General features: G+C 35.7%; 1 protein-coding gene across 6 annotated transcripts in view; it reads right to left on the bottom strand.

Annotated features, from left to right (window-relative positions):
• Positions 1 to 20,343, bottom strand: part of DNAAF11 (dynein axonemal assembly factor 11) — a 34,899-nt gene that overhangs the window by 13,019 nt on the left and 1,537 nt on the right. For 3 of the 6 annotated variants that reach the window (XM_085053606.1, XM_085053605.1, XM_085053611.1), the window contains exons 2-10: positions 18,026 to 18,193; positions 15,928 to 16,005; positions 13,932 to 14,104; positions 12,846 to 13,045; positions 11,556 to 11,741; positions 9,216 to 9,293; positions 6,441 to 6,506; positions 4,464 to 4,533; positions 3,547 to 3,642 (exon numbers count right to left, since the gene is read on the bottom strand). In XM_085053606.1, coding sequence (XP_084909732.1) covers positions 3,547 to 3,642; positions 4,464 to 4,533; positions 6,441 to 6,506; positions 9,216 to 9,293; positions 11,556 to 11,741; positions 12,846 to 13,045; positions 13,932 to 14,104; positions 15,928 to 16,005; positions 18,026 to 18,193 — 1,115 coding nt within the window. The remainder of the gene's footprint in view (positions 1 to 3,546; positions 3,643 to 4,463; positions 4,534 to 6,440; positions 6,507 to 9,215; positions 9,294 to 11,555; positions 11,742 to 12,845; positions 13,046 to 13,931; positions 14,105 to 15,927; positions 16,006 to 18,025; positions 18,194 to 20,343) is intronic. The other 3 variants (XM_085053607.1, XM_085053610.1, XM_085053609.1) reach the window with 3 other exon arrangements.

The following is a 20,343-nucleotide window of genomic DNA, read 5'->3' on the forward strand; positions in this document are numbered from 1 at the left end:
AATGTTGTGTCCTCCAGGGTTTTTTTTATGACCTTCCAAAAAATGTTGGTAGACACTGCCTTTGAAAGGCACCCCTTCCGTGTTGATTTGTTGTGTAGTAAATAGTATGGTTAAAAAAATGTTTCCAGAAAAGAATGTGAAAATTATTTGCTTTCTTTTCCTTCATGTGGAATTTACTATCTCCAGCATCTGTGGTGTCACAAGGTCATTGGAGAGGTGAGGAAAGAGGTTTTGTTTCTCTTCTTAAAGCCTAGGAACTATAAACAGGCCGGAAGATGAATGGTGAAAGGTTTATTAAACTGATCAGAAACTCACTAAAGCGAGTGAAAAACACTTAGAATTCAGATAGATTTCTGCTGTGTTACTGAGAAGAGAGAGGTATTTTTAGGATACTATTGCATGAAGCTTATTATAGGACACTGTTTTTAGATTAGTGGACAACATTTCAGTTATGTAAGGAATGTGCTAGGCCATTTATCTAGTTGCAAAAAAAAATATTTTGATATTTTTTATAATGAACAAAAGGGTTAAATATAGTAATTAAGCTTGTCTTGTCACTGATACAGCCTAAAAGAAATTGCATGAATTCTGGTCTTCCTATTATCTTACTAAGAGGAATTCACATTAATTTGGTGATCTCAAACTAGTATTCTCAAGCATTGATAAAATCAACGATAATATTCTTCAAGAAAAATATGTATTGGCCTTCCTTTTGTTTATCATTATTCATTATACCTTTCTTCCTAGATTACATCCCATTAGTAATAATAATAAAATTTGTATGGATTGAGATCATCTGAAGAGGATCTAAATCCCAAAAGTTGAAACTGAGCACTCTATTTCAGTCCTAGGTGAAGAGAACAGATTCTGTGACTGTAATACACAAGAGTGAACAATAGGTTAGTATCTGTTACATGCAATTGCTGTGAAATAACACAGATCCATTTTTGGTCAGCAAATCCATGAAGTTCACAGGATCACAGAATGCTGGACATTGGCAGGGACCTGTGGAGGTCATCTGGTCCAACCCCTCTGCTCAAGAAGGGCCCACTTGAGCCAGTTGCCCAGGACCATGTCCAGATGGCTTTAGAATATCTCCAGGCATGGAGGATTCCCAACCTCCCTCAGAGACCTGTGCAGGCACCTGGTCACCCTCACAGTAAAAGTATTTCCTGATTCAAAAGTTCAGAGGGAACGCCTGTGCTCATTCTGTGCCCACTGTCTCTGGTCCTGTCACTGGACACCACCAAAAAGAGCCTGGCTCTGCCTCTTTGCACCCTCCCTTTAGGTATTTCTGTGTGTTGATAAGATCCCCTTGAGACTTCTCTTCTCCAGGCTGAACAACCCCAACTCTCTCAGCCTTTCCTCATAGCAGAGGTGCTCCAGTTCCTTAATCATCTTCATGGCCCTTTGCAGGATTCTCTCCAGTATACCCATGTGTCTCTAGCACTGGGGAGGCCAGCAGCCAGCACAGCACTCCACCTGTATCTCACCAGTGCTGAACAGAGGGGAAGGATGGCCTCCCTCCACCTGCTGGCAACACTCCCAATGCTGCTCAGGATACAATTGGTCTTCTTTGACAGAAGAGGACATTGCTGATTCATGTTCAACTTAGTGGCAACCAAGTCTCCCAGGTGCTTTTCTGCAAAGCTGCTTTCCAGTGTTCATTGACAACAAGACACCATGCAGCACTCCATTCATGCATCTCTTGCTGTGGTCAAACTACTCAAGTAGTTCTAACCAAACAAAGGCCAAGCTGAGAACATCAGCCCAATTATTCTATAGTGCTTCTCTTTCCTTATGTCTTACAAGTATCTGAGAATCATGTATTCTGAGATGAAGGATGCTCCAGGTAAAATATGTAGGTGTAGCTAAAATATCAGGGTAGGTTAAATATAAAGTTAATAATGGAATAAAGGCAGTTCTCAATCACAGTATGAAGAGAGAATATTTGTTTTGCTGATTCAAGTATGACTTTATAGGCAGCAGAGTTAATATATATTCAGGGACTCTCAGAAAAATTTACATTTTCTAAGACATTGATCATCCACAGAGACTAGCAAGGTGTATTAGTAATAAAAACAGGGTATGGGATAGAAAACTGATAGTACTTAAAATATCCCAAAGACAAGTAACTATTCAACAATAGTGTTCATAAACATTTGAAAATTACACTATCCAAAATGGAAAATGTCAAGGCCTCATTTTCAAACGAATTTATGAAAACATAAATTCTCACTGGAGTGAATTTTGAACATTAACAAAATATGTACCCTAACCAAATAAGTACAAGTTTCAGTATTCTTCAAATTCTTGGTAAAACTGCACATTTGATAATAGAGTGACAGTTTGTGATTCAATGAGCTTTCCTCATAGGGACAGAAAAGATGGTATGGGACTGCAGCATAGAAGGTAACATAGAAAGTAATAATCACAAATGGAAAAAGCCAAAAAATGAAAAATATCTTTTCAGTTAGAGCTACCAGATGCATAGTCTTAGAATTAAATCAGAGCACAAAGAGAAAGAAATGACCCCATATATCAGGTGAAGCTATTTCAGCTAAATGGCTTCTTCCTTCAGAAAGAAGTGCTGTATTTGATATATTCTGGGGGAGTCACACATAGCAGCATGTTCCCTGCCCTTGCACAACAGAGGAAGTTCCTAAAAGCCAGAAGGGTAAGGCTAGAGAACCAAGAGATTTTTTTTACTAAAACTATCCTTGTGCAGGGTTACCCTATTCTAAAAGCCAAAAGTATAAGATGTAGCCCTAGTGGCCTTAAAAGCGGCCCAGCTCTCCAAAGGCATAACAGCAGAAGATGCTACAGTTGATTAATTCTCCCTCAGCATCCAAAACCCCACCATAAAATCCATCCTCATCTCTGAAACTCTACCTCCCTAAAAGTTCCAGCTCCCTGTCTGCTCCAAGCCATTTCAGATGAAACACCATGTTGCCATGTTATGATTACAGAAGTTTGCACAGCTGGTCAGTGGATCCTTTCCAGCCAGGGAGAGCATGAAGGGAAAATGAATTAAGCAACTCTTGTTCCAAACACCTGAGACATGAGAGTAGTGCATCCTCCCTTTATTTGAACTAAGATGTAACCTTCATACATATGTGTGCCACACAAGTTTTGATTAAATGATTTGTTTTTATTATTTCACAAGTGGAAAAAGGAAGTAGGTATGTTGCTTATTTTCATTAGTTAAAAAAACCTGTCTTACACATTTGCATAGTACTGCATGTTTTGCAAAATCTCCTTTAGCACATAAAAAGCTGATTTTGTTTAAAGTGAAGGAAATACAAATTTCTATTAACACTGATTTTCATTATGATGCTTTAGAGGGATTTTAAGTACTAAGGTTTGGCTCTAGAATTAAATTGTCCCTATGCAATGGTTCCATTTTTGGAAAATATGCCCTGATAGGAAAGGCTAGACTGCGTATCTTTAGCAAGCCAGATGTTACCTGTAGCTCAGACACATTCCCAAATTACTCATAATATTTAAGGATCTTTGTGTGATGTCTTGTCAGACTATTTTACATACCTTTGGCATGGTGACAACCAAATGACCAGTTGTTTGTGATCTTTTAGCAGAGCTGCTGTCTGGCTGCACTTCCTCAGGGAGCACAAGCTGAAATGGCTAAGAGACAACATGGGATTGAAGTACATCATGCTAAAATATTTTTTTCTTTCTTTCACATGGACAGAGCAAACACAAAACCACCACAATCACATCCTTTGATTTTAAGGACACTGCAGGTCTAAATCCTTTCACTTTTCATATTACTAATCCTAATAAATTATGCTAAATAGCTTTTACTTACAAGTAGAGTCAGATGTATATTCCTGAACTGCTGCCATTCCTGAAGTGGCATTTCTAAAGAAGGTTATAAAATGATGCTTGACTTATATTAGCAATTAAATGAGAGATTATTCAGTCTATTTAGATGTAAGGCAGTTCTCAAGTTTTGTTTATGCAGTTGGCTCAGTCAAAAATAGGGATTTTGGCTTACTGCGGAACTATTTTGAAATTTTCTTAAATTATGATAAAATTAAAACCACTGAGAAGGGAGAAAACTGGAATGACATTTTAAATGCCCTTTCAAAAGAATATACATCCATTGGTTTCTGTCAGCTATAAATTCCAGATTGTGAAATTGCTAAATTCTAGCCTAGGGCAACTAGGAAGCTCTCCTCTAAAGTGAATTATGGTACACTGTGTGGGGGGAATAAGAAGAGAGGAGATAAGGAAAGTGAAATTTTATTTCAGGCTTTACACATTTTCTGGTTAGGACTTCCGCAGTTTTTGTGTTGTCCAAAATGATGAAGTACTGAAAGAACATTCTTTCTGCATGGATGCAAATGACTGGTAACTTATAGCAGTCAGATCCAGAGTCCACTGAATAACCATGGTAAACATTAACTCTTGAGTTGAGATGAATGTGGTGAGAAATCACTAACCTTTCCCTTCACCAGTACTCGTATGTAGGTTGGCTGCACATCAACGTCAAGCAAAGAAGTGTCCAAATGTCTTCAGAATGAAATATAAGTAAAATAATCAATTTCCAATAGATCATACAGCTCTTCCAAGACTTTACAGTTTATAAAGCACAAGCTTAAATTTCAGTTATTAAGTTATACAAAACACTACTAGGATTTAAAGCTTTTGAGGGAAAAAGCCCACAATCTTCCTGTGAATGTCAATTAAAATAATGTCTTAATTCTGTCAAGTCCATGACATCAGCTATTGTGTAACTGCAAGAACTCAAAATCCTTGAGGAAAACAAAAAGGTCTTTCATCTGTTAGTTCATTGCTTTACAAAATCCTATGTGCTATTTAAAACTGCAAAAATCTTTTGCTACTTTTCCTTCTGAATGCTTTACTAATAAATTTATAATAGAAATTCTCTTTTTTTGTACAGAACTTGCTGGAAAAAAAATGAACAGAAATACTTTCCATTCCCAAATATTTTCCAAAATACAGTAATTTTAAATATTTCAAAAAAAAATTTGTGACCTGTAAAAACTCCACTTTAACACCTGCTCTTCACCATGTGATGACTGATATAACTCATGTGAATGTACAAGTACATATTTCCCATTTCCCTCCTTTTATAACATTACAGGTAAATTTTTTAAATGTTTTAATCTGCATTTCTTACAAGTGAGCATACAGTACTAAAATATGGACTGCCCAGAGTCCCTAAATGTTCAAGAAAAAACAGCATGTGACATTTAGTGCCATGGTCTAGTTGACAAGGTCATGATGGGTCAAAGGCTGGACTGAATGATCTTGGAGGTCTTTTCCAACCTAAATGATTTTATGATTCTGTAGTACATCCAACAATTTATTGCATCTGAATAGATTTTCTGAAGTTCCAAAAAAAAAATCTGTATCTTATTGTCGCTGTTGAGCAGCTAGCAGAGTAATGAAAACACCAGTTCTCAGTGGCAAGAAGGAATGACCTTTACTGTTTTGATTTCACCACATATATAGAGTTCTCAAAAGTCACCCAGATTGGTCAGTCAGAAGCCTTCCCCCAGGCCTGATTGGCCAGGCCTGCACTGTCCAAGTTCTGGGACACTGTTCCAACAACATCCAAACTTTATCTTTATTTACAAAACTCAAGAAGAATTCTCGTGGGAAAAACCTGTGCTAGCCACATCTTATAAGTCAGAAACATAGAGCAAACCGCTTTTGAGGGAAATTAATGAATTTCAAGGGAAGAATACCTGGCATGAATAATATCTCTGTGCTATAAAACTAGTTCAAATTTTATGTAACAAGTTTCTATTATGGATAGGTAAACTTGTGGGTTTCCAACCCCTTCCTGAAGAATGGAAAAGGTTGTAGCAGTGCTTAGCAGTATATGTACTATCAAACAGTTATCATGTCTCCTTGTCATATTTTGGCTTGGTTCAACCAAATTTCTTCCAGGTGATGCCCTGGTACAGTTCAAGAATTAATGTGAACCATGGACTCTTTCTAGTAATCAAGGAAAATAGGACAAGGCTACCCTACTCTGTCTCAGGGAGAAGAATTTAACTAGAAGCACATGAACTCTACTGGAGCACTTCTAGGGCTAAAGAATGAGCAAAAAATCCACTCCCTATAGCCCTTATCTGCAAATGAAAAATGGAGAAGATTTTACATAATTATAAAAAGACTGGTGTGGAAGAAACCTGCCTGTGGACTGCAAAAAACATCAGTTCCCAAAAGGGTTATTAGACACAGTCCCCATTCAGGATTAACAAAACAGTCTGAAGGGCCTTAGGCTTATTCAGCTTCACTTCTTTGGCACAGGCTTCAAGATTTGTTCCTTTATCCACTATGTCATTTGTTTTCCTCTTGCAAAGTCCTGTTACAGAGAGCAGTATAATTGAAACACTGTGTATGAGATCTTATGAGAGGCAAAAATTAAGAGGAAAAAATCTGACCTGTAAACAGCAAGATCCAAGATGATCTGGTTGTTTTCTTCATCATCTTTCAATGAGAAATGAAGCCTAATAATAATGACAAGAAACACCTCCAGGATAAATACTACTGGAGTGAATAAGCAAACATTACAGCATACTTGAAATGTAAGCAATTTTAGATGAATACAAATACAATTTAGACACCATGTGATCATTTTAGAAACAGGTGCAATTTGCCCCACAAAAATAAAAAAATCTGGCATTTGAGTCAAGGTCATTCTTACATTTATTTTCTGTTCTCCCTAGTCAAATCACAAGAAGGAGGAAAAAAACCCTCTGTTGAAGGTCAGCTAAAATTAAGCTCATTCTGTCAATGCAGAACGAGAGACATCTGCTGGTGAAACCTGTCTACTCTATTACATCTTCATAGAAAAAAAACAGTTCCAAAATGCAGGAAAACCACAGAACTTTGTAATTCTAACCTTATGGTATGTTAAAAAAACCCCAACATTTTTTCATAGCAATTAATTTGCCCGAAGTATAATTATCTCTCTGTGCATTTCCAAAGTAAAACATGATTTGCATAATATTCTTGATTCTATAAGCTTTATATTTGTTGAAAATGAGCCCGTAGATTGTATTAGTTGCACATTGGGGATCTGTTGGCTGTGTTCTTAAAATTGAGAATGAATCTTATCAGCTATAAATTGATGCCATCTATTACTACAACTGTAAGGAAATCTAGTCTAGACTTATAAGTTCTGCTCATATGCTCAAATATCTCCCATGTATGGAAGCAGAGAAGAAAACAGAATACAATCACCTACAAATGAGAAGCATTTGATAAATAAGCTATTATTATAAAATGAAAGGGTTCTGTTTAATATAATTTATCTGGACTATTTCAGTGACATTGAAATACTTAGATATGGTGGATTCAGGTAACGGAAAGATGCTCAAATGTTAACAGATTAGATGATAAATTTTTTCAGCAATAAAAATATTTTCCAGATATACTTTTCACTCTTGGCTCTCCTGTATTCTGGTACAGTCAATTTGCAAGAAAGTTTACAGAAGTTGTAGGTTATGAGTATTTTTTAAGGGAAAAGTGCAAAGAATACAAGACAGCTTTTTTCCTGTTCAGGTTTTTGTCCTACTGCACCACTGATTTTGAGAATTCACTAACACATGAAGGGTGAACAAGAGAACAAAGAGAATAGAATTCTAAATTTTTCTAGGAGGAATCTTAATCAGAACTGGAGAAGATAAATAGTCTGTCCTCAGTAAGATGCAGCCATTCCTCCTACTAACCTTCCAAAAGAACATCAGAGAAGCTTGGACATTTTTATGGACATGAGACTTCCACGCTGAAGCAAAAAGTTTGGAGAACACCATCTGCTTACTTGTATCTCTTTCTTTATGTCTCTCCAATACACTGCCAGATTGCACTAAACAGCTGTGACATTCTTGTTGAAGCCAGGAGAAAAAACGCTTATTGGTCTGGCTTTACGTGGGCACATCCACAGACTAAATTCAGAAGACTTGGGTGACACAAACAGGGATGCTACTAACAGTGAACTCTGTATTCTTCCAAAAAAGATAGCTAGAGATTCAGTCTAAATGTCTCTGATTTCTAGAGGCATAATCAGCTTCTTTAAACACAAGATTTAAATTATTTTTGGCTTGTCTTTTTGAGACTACAAAGGTATACAATTCTTTTTTCAGTCAACACATTTGTACAGAAGAAAGTGCATCAATACCATGGAAAGTATCTCCTGGTACAGACAGACTAAATATGACACTATGTGATGCTAAAAATGAAACTAAACTCTTCACTACCTTTAATTCTCTCTGTTCTATTGAAAATTGTGCACTATGTATAATTCCTTGAATTTTTAAGGATTTCTGAATTTCCAGTATTTAGAAAGCAGTCTTCTTACTAATGATAAGCATGTTCATAGTTTTAGGATTGCAGCTAAATCAGTCTTAAATGGAAAAATTTCTCCAGGAGACAGCAGACAGGTAAGTGGCCACTTTCTCATCCCAGTCTCCTATAAGAAGCCCTTTGGGGAGCTGTTTGTAAGAAAATAATGTTTTCTCTCTCAGTCTCCTGCTTTTCCCTGGAAGATGGAGGTTTGGTTCAAGTGAAACCAATGGCTGATATCCCTGGAAACTCATTCCAAAACACCTGAATACCCAAGTGCCTTTTCAATGATAAAATACAAGACACTTCCCTGTATCACCATCCTCTGTTGCTGGAGACCTCACTCAGTGTCAAAGGGCCACATGCCACAGAAGCTGATTATCCTTCCCAATTCTGCCAGTTTTACATCTGTTATCAGAGGACAGAATGATTTTGTCCAGAAATATTTCTGGGATGTTTTTTTCCACACTTAAAGTGGCTGTTCATACACATTTATCTTCAACAGTCAAACTGTTGAAGATAGTTAGTTGTTGAAGATAGCTAATAGTGGAAAAAACTTTTTCCACTATTAGCAAGATGATCTAAGAAAGAGCCTTTCCATACAAGGCAAAAGACTAAAGTATCTTATATCTTTTACAGAAAAACAAGTTCTTCAGTCTTTAAAGATGTTAACTTAAACAATCTTCAACATTTACTCAGTGAAAATGGATTATTTTTCCAGCATCAGAATATAAACTTAGAATATAGTTTTCCCATGAGAAATATAATACTGCAACAAGAATTTCTCAGCCCTCTTATTTTTGTATTGTCACATATCTTGAAATAGTTGCCCAAATCAACCATAGACTGTTTAACCTCTTAATCTTACATACCTAGGCACATTCACATTCAGAACTTTTCCTTCTGTAGTGATCAATGTCCAAGGAGGTTTCTCTCTCTTTTTTGTTTCCCTTAACAAAACAGAAAGAAAAATTGCTTATGGTAATGGTTAAAATTTTGTTATTATTATGTTTAATAGCAAATATAAAAAAGAGGATGGCAAGAGGTAAAAATTATCTGGCATTTGATATTAAGGCTACAATTTATGTCAGGAACAAAACAGATCATATCACATGTCCAATTGCACATTAAGAGCATCATCTAAAGATGAGCAAATGATTTGTAATGTCACATTTTACATGGACAATAACTTCTCCCACATGTCACAATGACCATTAAATATATCAAATTATCTGGTATGCCACAAGAAAACCATGGATGGCTTAAACTTATGAAATCAGACATTTTTCTTGTTAAGAATGGTCAAACTCATCACAAGGTGTTGTGACTGATAACTGGTTTGATGTATGGGCAAGCAATTCTAAAGAATTTTTATTCATGCTCACTTGATTACTCCCACTGAACAAGTGCTTGACCTACCTCCAAACAGCATCAGTCTCTCAATCAGTATTCTGCTCCAGTAAAAAGAATTTTAATGGTCAAAAGATTACAAGCAGCATCAAATAGGATACAGCAGGACCAAAGGCCAGACATACAGATTATTTGTTGATGCATATAATACATTTTTGTTGTGTTCTTTTTTTCAAGATTAAGAGAATGTTAAGGGTAAACCACTAATGAGAGATATAAAGTATTTTAGTTTTAGAACACCTTGGGGAAAAAAAACCCCATAAAAATAGATTTGGTCTATAAATACAATGGATTTGAAGAAGAAATAAAAACCCTCAAATAGAGCTACAGGAATGACTACATAAAACCAATTTCCGTTTATAATGTTAAATTCTATTGTAACTTCTATAATATAAATCAGCTTTCATGTGGGGTTTGTGGGCTGCCAGTCTCAATAACTGAATTCTTCCACTTAACACTTAAATGCAAAGTGAATGAACCACCACTCTGTTCTAAAGATGTTCCCAGAAACACCTCACAGATTTTATCCTACCACCTGTTAGCTCTTAATAATCTGTTCCAGGATGAAATTGTCTACTCCTGTGAACCATTTTAAGGCAAATTCACTCCTGTCAAAATCGTTAGTGTACAACTTATTGAATTTTGTGCTGAGCTGAGTGGCCTTGTTCTGGCACTGAGCATCTAAAGGAGATGCCATGAACCTTCTCAACACCAAACCAAAATGAACCATGAAAGGATTTTTAACTCCTTTAAATGCCTTAGAAATTTCGAAAAATCCAGAAATGAATTATTCTATCTTTATTGTAACACAAGTTGGACTCTCCTTGAAACCTTAAAGGGAAGCATTTGGAACACATTTGCTTTTGACTAGAGCAAGGCACTTCCAAACATAGCAAAATTTGAACTGCCTAGAATCTGGGTTTCACAGTAGTTCTTCCAGGAAAGTGCTAGAACTTGAATTAATAATAGCAACAAGTTATGCACATGTCCAGATTTCTTGGAGAGTTCCCTAGGGCTGACTTTTTCAATACTTAGGCTTGACAAAACTTATAAAAAGCATGCCCTTAAAAAGAACAGCTAAAAAAGTCTCTTGCACAAAGTATGTTATAAAAATAAAAGAGAAAGAAAAAAGAAAAAGAAAAAACAAAAAGACATTGTTTACAATGTTTGTGGAGCTGATAAGCCAGCAGGATTTTTTCCTAGTATCTGCATGAATTTTGCATGTTCAGCAAAACCCGTGACAACTTTATAAAGTTTTAAAGACTTTTCAGGGACCAGACTTCTTCAGATGCACCATGCTAACTACCATAGATAACAGGAAGAATCTTATTACTTGTGACAAATATCTTTGATAAAGTATGAGAAAAAAATTCTCAGTTACATAGAAAAGATGCCTGAAATGCCACTCGAGAAAATATCTTGTAGCATGGTCATTATGACATTTACATGCAATCTGCACTATGGATAAATGCTTTAGAAAGAATATTAAATGTTGAATTACACAAAACAGCTGGCAGAAAAGTGAAATTTCAAAACTCAAAAAAAAGGAGTTGAAAGGAGAAATTTAAAAAACTCTATCTGAGGAAATATAAAGAGTACCATAAATGAAGTTTAGAAAATGAAAGAAAACAAATTAACAATCTGAATATTTAATTTAGATCATATAAGCCTATTTGCACATGCAACAGGGATTAATCTGCCAGTTCTCAGTAATATTTAATGTCAGGCAGTCACTTGCCTGTCCTCTGTACCTCTGAAATTGTCCCATTCAATTCATCAAAGATTTTAAAACAAAAAAATACCTTATATTGTCTTTAGCTCTCCGTTTTTCTTCAATATATCTGTGAGTTTCTAATCTAGATTCTGGAGTATATGGTGTAGGCTCCTCCCAAAATCTTCTGTCTTCTTCATCATTGTCAACTGTTCTGCATGTTTCCTGCTCTCCATCTCCTTCTGCCTGATTGGGTTTTTCCTGTGGGGAGTCTGGGCTACACAAGATCACTGGAATATTATCCCAATGAAATGAAGGAAGAGCAACAGTACTTGCTAATAAATGACTGCAATAATATTTTTTCAACCCAATAATAACTGTACGATTCCTACCAAGAATGGTACCTTATATATTTTGGAGAATATTCTCTGCTCTGCTTCTTTTGTCAATTAACAAAACATATTTTGACACAATGCTTTTCATTAACCTGACTAAGAAATTATAGTATGGCTGTACCTAATCCCCCGAAAACCCTGATAGATAGAGTTCAACAGATTTCATTTCAGAAGCAAAATTCTCAGACACCCTCACAACTTTCAGGTGAGACAAAACATTCAGTCCACGTGATGTTTAAGTATTCCCAATATCAGGCAGCAACAGATTAGAAATTTATAAGGTAGCAATGAGCATCTCCTCAAATGCCATCTTAGCACCTGAATAATTTTTACCCCTAGCTCTAAGCCTCTGTAATTATCTACCAATAGAGAGAGAAAACTAAATTTACACAGTGTGAACTATAAGGATAAAGTCCTGCAGGCAGCCCCATGCAACTTAGTGTCTCTTGGATTAAAAATAAGATTGATGGCAACTGCAGTAGAAGGTCACCCCAGAAAAAAATCCTGCTGCTTTCTAGGTAATATCAGTGACATGAAGTGGAAGAAGTAGGAAAAGCAACACCAAAGGCCTGCAATATTCCATTTCAGTCTTCAGATCTTATGATGCTAAGGCAAAAGCAATTATTGGTGAACAGCTGCTTTCACTGGAACACCTGCATTACCTTAAATAACAATTTCCAGCTGTTCTCCTGAAAGACCCTATCAATCACACTATTTGGCACCCAGACAACTTAGCTTGGAGTTTTGGGACAAAAACTCTGTTGTACTGAGTCTGCAGGTCAAAAATAAATTGTGTTTGTAATTAATTTATATTTTTCATAGAGATAACATGCATGAGGAGAAATAATTCTGCTTGAGTCAACAATAAAGAACAAGAAAAATATATAGGTGGAATTATATAAACTCTTTAATTAAAAAAGCCAAGCTTCTGAATAAAGAAAGAGAAGAATCATGTTTACTCACAAAGTGGTTTTATTTACTGTTACCTGTCAAATCCAAGCTTAGAGTCCATCTGGTTTTGTTTCTTGTCCTTTCTTTCTTGCATCCTTCTTTGAGCCTCTTCCTTTTCTCTGGCCCTTTTGAGAAGGTAAGCTTGCTCCTGTTCTCTGATTTTCCATTTCACTTCTGGATAGTTTTGAAGTGCTTTAATCCTCTCTGAACGTTCTATTTCTTTACTATCCAAATACTTCCCAAGGGGGAAAAAAAACAATGTAAATATGTGACAAATTACAAACATATTCAAATCAATAAATCTATAAAAATGTAGGTTCATTTTGATCATTAAATACTGTACATAATTAGAGATGCATCATTCAGACATCCATAGCACTATGTAAGTTATACATTATTAAAAATAATTAACAATAACTTGCTATTCAGATCTGAAAATGGTTTTGTGTGTCTAAGATCTGCTTTCAGCATTTTCCAGGAATTTTAATTGGACCTATTAGACTGTACAGTAGAGAGAGTCCCTTCAGCCATTTCTGGTATTTGTCTGACCTTGATTCAGCCCAAAATTATTTCTTTTCATGTGCAAGTTTATTGCTAACTGAATGAGCTGAGTCTACTCTTGATAAGTTAAGCAGTGTCTATGCTTCTCTGAGGGAAATTATGAGAGCATATTTCAGGCCTGGGACGGTTTCCTTGACAGGAAATCATTACATCAGTTCAGTCACAGCATAAAACCACAATCTCAAAGTATCTATTTACAGCCAGTGCAATGTAGTGCAATTTTATACCAACTTGGATCTTCTTACTGTCTTACACTGCAGGTTTAGTATATGTTGTTGGAATGGTACCAACGCACTAACTTTCTCCAATCATGCTAATAATTTAAAAATACATTGTATATATAAACAATGAGGGGGGAAAAGTGACAGAACTGTTAATTTATTTGAAAAAAAAAATTGAAGTTTTGGAAAAATTTGAAAAAACCTTTAAGAATCTCCAACAAGCATGACAAAAAAGTTAATGAATAATTGTGGTTCCATCAAAACAGAATGTTTAGGATGAGTATGTTCAGTCAACATACATTTTTTATTTGGATTTAAATTTGAATTTTAAAATCTTACTTTTAATTGATGAAGAGTTGCCACTACAAATTGTCTATAACCTTCAAACTCGGTACATGGGTTACCCACTAGAAACAGTTCCTTCAGATGTATATTGCATTTTAGGGATTCAACACTGGAGAGTTCACCAATGAAATTTGCTGTCAGGTCAAGTTTCTTCAATTCTTCACAGCCTGTTTGAAAGAAACCTTAATTCAATTTGTCCAAAACATAAATGTACATGTGACATATATACACACCCTTGGATATTAAACTGTCTCTATTTGTGTTCTGTAAACTGGTCTCATTCTATCAGGATACATTCTTTCTGAGTGAAAGAGTGACTCACAACTAAAGTTTATAAGGTAACAGTGTTTATAGGAATAAAACAAACTCAATAAAATACAAAATACCAACATTATTGGTTTTATCAGTGTCAAAACTTTGTGGACATTTATAGGTGAGCTATTAAATGTTTCAATTTCAGATCACCTGGACTTCATTATTAACAGTCTGATTGCCTTGATACCCCTCCTCAATGAAATCTCAATCATATGGCTAAAATCCAATCCAATTGCTTCAGAACAGCAGGATCAATTATGAGTTTTATTTCTGTGTATGGTTAATCACTGGTAATACTATTCAAGTAAAAAAATAAGATTTCCCAAAAACTCACTCCAAGTTAGGTTTCCCACTCTGTGGACTCAGCTATCATTGTAAATACTTTATCACTGGTTAAATTGTAAATACGGCTAAGAAAGTGTTTGTTAACTAAAACAATTAATTACAAACAGAAACTCTAAATTAGGAAACAAAATGCTCTTGAAATTTTAATTTTTTAATTTATCAGCCTTTCCTTTTATCATAATGTGTTCATGAATCATAACCTTGACTCTAAAAGTAAAAAGTTTAGCTGAGAGCAAGCTCAACTTTGATTCACATCACTGTAATCACTTTCTTTTCCTGGGCTAAGTTTTATGCACAGTGGGGCTGTAAGAAAGTAAGCAATGTAGAACAATTTATTAGGGGATTTAAGTAACCCAAATTTGTGCAAGGGCCAATCCCAAAGGTTCTAACTCCTAAGTAAATGACAGGTCACAGTAATAAATAATGTAGCCTGATAGATGAATTTAAAATTTAGTGGCATGAAAACAAATGCAACTTCCTTAACAAATTCCCACATATGTACTACATTACCTATTTCAACTTTTTCAAATTTGTGTCCAGACTATTTTTTTTCTTATTTATGCCATCCACTTGAACAAACTTGCAGACTTAGAAACAAACTAAACCAACCAAGCACCCAACTAACCAAACAAAGGAAAAACGAAACAAAACCAAAACACACATGCACGAAAACCAACCAACCAACCAACCAACCAACCAACCAACCAACCAACCAACAAAAAAACTGTTTGTTTGTTTGGGGTTTTTTTTAACTCTTCCTTTGTCGAAGCAGATATGTGAAAGATTCAGCAACTGGCCTAATCAGATTCAAGAAATACAAAACAATCAAGTTATAAATTATTCAAGTAGTGTGGAATGTGTTTATGGGTTGCTCTAAGTCGTAGATTTTAATCTTAGAAAATGCCAAATCTTTGCACATGAAGTGTGCAAAAGTGGCTGGATAAAGGATTAAAACCAGATAAAACAGACAGGATTTCAAGCAATGAAAGATAAAAGAATCCCCTAAAAACCTCTTTAAAAAAACCCCAGACCCTCAATCAACCTGTGTTCAGCACAGAACCTTCTTGTGTGTGACACTTGATTGCTGAACTGAAGATGACTTGAAACATGACCCAGAGACATTTAGGAAAGTTCAATGAGGAAAAATCAGCAGTAGGCAGCAATTGCTATAAAGAAGCATTTACTGAAACCCTGCACCCAAAGAGCCTATGAGTATCCACAAAATACACCTACAGGAGGGCACACCTAATGGCTTCCACCCTCTTCCACACCAAGTCACAACTTAAGTGTTCTAATACTAAAAGGCAAAATGGCTTTTTCAAAATCTGACCTTCCAGATTTTCAATTCTTTCAATGTTGTTCAAAGCCACATTTAGATATTCCAGCTTCTTTAGTTTGCCCACATTTTCTGTAACAAAACATAGATCGAGTATTTCAGTTTTCAGCACTGGAAAGGGTATTACCGTTTTACTTGCTCACTTTACATCAAAGCAACAATGAAGCAGAAAAATAAGAAGGAAAAACAAGAATATGTATCACATTACTGGGCATTAATATTTAAATATTAATAAAAAGGCAAAACAAAAAATTTTCTAAAAACACAAATTAAAATAAAAGCAAAAAGAAATAAGGAAAGTTATAAATACATTTTTATCAGAAATCCATAAAACACTTATCTAATTCAAGAGGAATGGCTAAAAAAGCATGGTGAGACATTCAATTTCTTGGGAAACTTGAGATATCTACAAATTTGGTGACATGAATCCTACCACAGTTTACTAAGAACTTGGAGAGGTGTTTTCTTCGCAATTCACAAACAAATGATGACATTAATCTCAGCAAGAACTTGTGCACCTTAGGTTGGAGATTTGTTTGTTTGTTTTTGTTGCAATATTTCTGTAACAGCAGTGCCTGTGCACATGATGATGTGAGAAGGTTGAAGCCAATGACATCACTCATGCACACAGGGGGTGCCTGACAACCCAGTGCCTGCTTAGGAGGCAAGTCTGATCTCGAGAGCTGCACAAAGGTTTCCTTTAAGAAAAGACACAGCCTAACAGAGCCAACATAAACCATTTCACTGTGGTGCTCAGAAGTATGCTTGGAGCTGCTGTGTCCTCTGCAAGGACATGTTGTATCCTGGGAAGAATTTCTTCTCAAGTTCAATACTTTGTAACACAGCCCCTACTGACAATGCTTTTGGTCACCACTATAGTGTGGGGAGGGTTGGTGGTGCTTGTTTTGGTTGTTTTTTGTTCTGGGGATGTTTGTTTTTTTTTTTATTTGTAACTAAGCTATTATCTTGGAAAGCTGTTACATTATACAAGAATATATGAATCACCAAGTTGCATACTTTTTCAACTCCTACAGTTAGATTATGTTGAGATAAAAATTGCTTGTCTCAAATATGAAATTGCTGAAAAAAATTTGTGTCCAAAAAGCAACAATCTGAATATGATATCCTGGACTAACCTGAAGGAGGCCTGAGTGTTGACAGAAAAACCACAAGATGAAATCTTGTGCCTTATTGAGGACACATTAACAGAGAGAAAACAAACTCATTTTAGTCCCTCTTTTGATGGGGCAAAGAAGCATAAAGGAGTTTAAAAAAACTTATTCTCTCTGGGAGAAGATTCCTCCCCTTTAGGAAATTCATATGTTATCTGTAGAGATAGTTTCCTGATGAGTCCCTTGAGAGAATTTCAAGGATTTGCCCACAAGTTCTGAGAACAGAATTTCCCCCTACAACCTTAGTATTTTTTTCTTCCTCTTAAGGAACTTCAAAGAGATATATAATTTCTGAACACTTCCAACTTTTTGTTGTTCATCTACACAATATCTGTAGAATCTAAGATTTTCCAGCCCAAGGCTTGATGTTGTATCTTTCAACATGAAACATATGGACCTATCCCCCAAACCCAGACCATATGAAATTTTATCTTCTCCTGTGGTGCAGGAAGACCACTGAGGCTTTGTTGTAGAACGTTTGGTTCATGCACAAAAGCAAGTATTTTATCTGAATAAAAATTATTTCAATGTTAACAAAAAATATGATTTGCATAAAAATGGAATTTAAAAATGAGCCTGAAAGAGCTAATCCTACTATATCATAGTCCATGGTACATGGTAAACTCTTTGTCTCTGTTTCCTACAAGATGGGATATTTAAGCAACATCTTGATTTTTGAAAGTTTAATCAATAAAAGGTGTTTCACATACATATTCTAGTGACTTGTATCTCAGTAGTATCTTTTTCATTTAAAATTTCCCTTGCAAATTTCTGAGCTTCTTAGAAATTTAATATAGAAACCAGGAAAGGAACTCTTGTTAGGAGCACATCCACTCAAGTATAACAGATTTTTTTTTTTCTGATTTCAAAATTATGCATGTGAATCCACTTTAGAAGAAACATATCTAAAAAAGACTCACCAATTTTTGGAATTAGATTATTCTGAAGATAGAGAATTTTTAAATCTCTACACCATTTGTCAAGATGCTCTAGTTTTTCTATTTCCTGCTGATGTAAAGAGATTTCTTCCAGTGAAAAAATTTCACAGTTGTTATGTTCTGCACGTCTTCTGACAAGATCTTCAGTGACTGAAAGAAACATTAGATGTCATATTTCCCTTTAGTCATCTTCTGCCATCTGACTTCTGAGCAAATTACAAAATCATTAAAATATTTTGTTCCACCATACCAAACAGCCCAGTAGGAATGACAACAAAAATAAAATCTGCAAGAAAAGATATCAAGATATCAAGTACCAAGTAACTTCGACCCACTCTGCCACAGTAAACATATTTTGTGAAACACAATGACATCACCTGTAACGTTTGGAAAAATCCATATGAAAACTGCTGAGTCTTCCACAAGAATGTGATAAACCCTTGAAGAAATGAATCCAGCAACCACTGTTTTCAGCATAGCTTGGGTTGCAGATTGATTCATGTAGACAAGCAGTGAAATGTTTTATGCTGTTTTATTTCCAGATGCCAGATGTTCACATCCCAGACAGCAGCAGGGGGTGGGGGGGAAGCAAACGACAGTGTGTCATCATATTCTTCCACCAGCACAGTGTGCACAGAAATCAGCAGGGTAACTGTTGAAAGTGGGCAGATATTTTTTGTTGCAAAGCCATAACTAACCAATGTTTATAAATGTTTATGTTAAATGAAATGCATATCTGGTATTTCCTAGGCAATACCAGCTCATCAGAGCCAGCAAAGGAGTTTCAGTGGCTGAAAAACACCAGAGACCTGAGTTTAGAGTTGTCATGTTGTAATATTTAATGCCAGGCAATCTTTCAAACAGTGAAAAAGGCTCTGTGTAATGAAGGTAAAGAAATTCTATGAGAACCAGAGCTCACTCTTGAGCCAGATCTTTGTTTCCAGCACACTGCACCAAAAAGCGACAGCATTTTCCTCCCCTTGACAAGCACTGAACTATGGTGAAGTGCTGAGGAAAAAAATAGGGTTTTATCAATTTAGTATAGGTATTTTCATTATTTTTAATGCTGAAAAAAAGACAAGAAAGCCTTTCAAAAAGTCTGAAGAAATACAAGTAAAAAGAAAAGTTATGCAAAGATCTGTGAAAACGAAGTGGTCCTCCTATGCATTAATGAAAAGTATTCTTTTACTTCTTTGTCTTGGGGAGACTTTGTGAAATCATCCAGTTTTATTAGTGGTCCTGGAATGGCAGCACACATTCACACAGCCCAGCAAACTACGTACCAATACAGCCCAAACTCACATGTGTCCATGCAGCTCCTCTATCTGCAGTCTTTGGGAAAGGGGTGAAACTGGTTTTGTTTATATTACAATTTTTATAGATGTCCAGGCTTAAAGCTCTCTTGTGCTCAACAGAGTTTCATGTGACAGAATTATTTTACATAATTAAATGTGGAAATACAGACACTGATCTAAGGGGGGAACCTGTCTGCACATAAATCATATTGGGAAAGGTATCTTTGTGTCTTTTAACAATGTTGAGCAGGTTTGCTGCATCTGAACAATCACCTTCCCTTCAGCTTGAACTTGACTAAAGTAGTAGAGAAAAGAGAAAAAAAAAGAGTCAATAACCACGACTAAATACTTTAGTCTTCAAAGTAAATATGAAAAACATTGACATTTCTAATAAGTCACTTGGCAAATCTGCTGGAAATTAAAAGGAAAATAAATAAGACCAGCTTACTATTGTGTTTTGTGGCAGATTTTTCAGTGCCACTATTTACAGGTAATTTTGAGCAAGAAAATAATACCCCACAATCTGCATACATACACAGTGGTGGCAATATGCTCTACACCCTTTATACAAAAAGAAGTCATACAAACTATTCCTGACAGCTTAATTACAGCCCAATTTTCATTTGCTGATGAAATTGAAATTATTGTTGCAGCAATTCTGCAAAAATGTCCACTTTCATTACCCAATGATTTGCAAAGCAGAGACAATCATTCACAATAGATGCCACAGTGAAGCTTTAGAAACCTAACTTGGGGTCCTGTTGCAGGGAGCTGACTGAGTATTTGACATTTTGTATAAAATCTGGTTCATTTCAGAGGAATGAGGGAAACAAGCTTGAAAGAGATAACAAATAGTAAATAAAATTTTAAATATCAGCATTTCCAGGACATTGACAAGACACACTGAACTCACTGAGAAGTTCATTAACCAGATTTTCTGGTGTTGTGTGCAGTAACAGGAGACTGGACCAGAGACCTGAGAGATCACAGCTACTCCAAGGTTCC

The sequence above is a fragment of the Lichenostomus cassidix genome, chromosome 2, assembly GCF_008360975.1.
Source record: "Lichenostomus cassidix isolate B80296 chromosome 2, HeHo_3.0, whole genome shotgun sequence".
NCBI lineage: Eukaryota > Metazoa > Chordata > Aves > Passeriformes > Meliphagidae > Lichenostomus > Lichenostomus cassidix.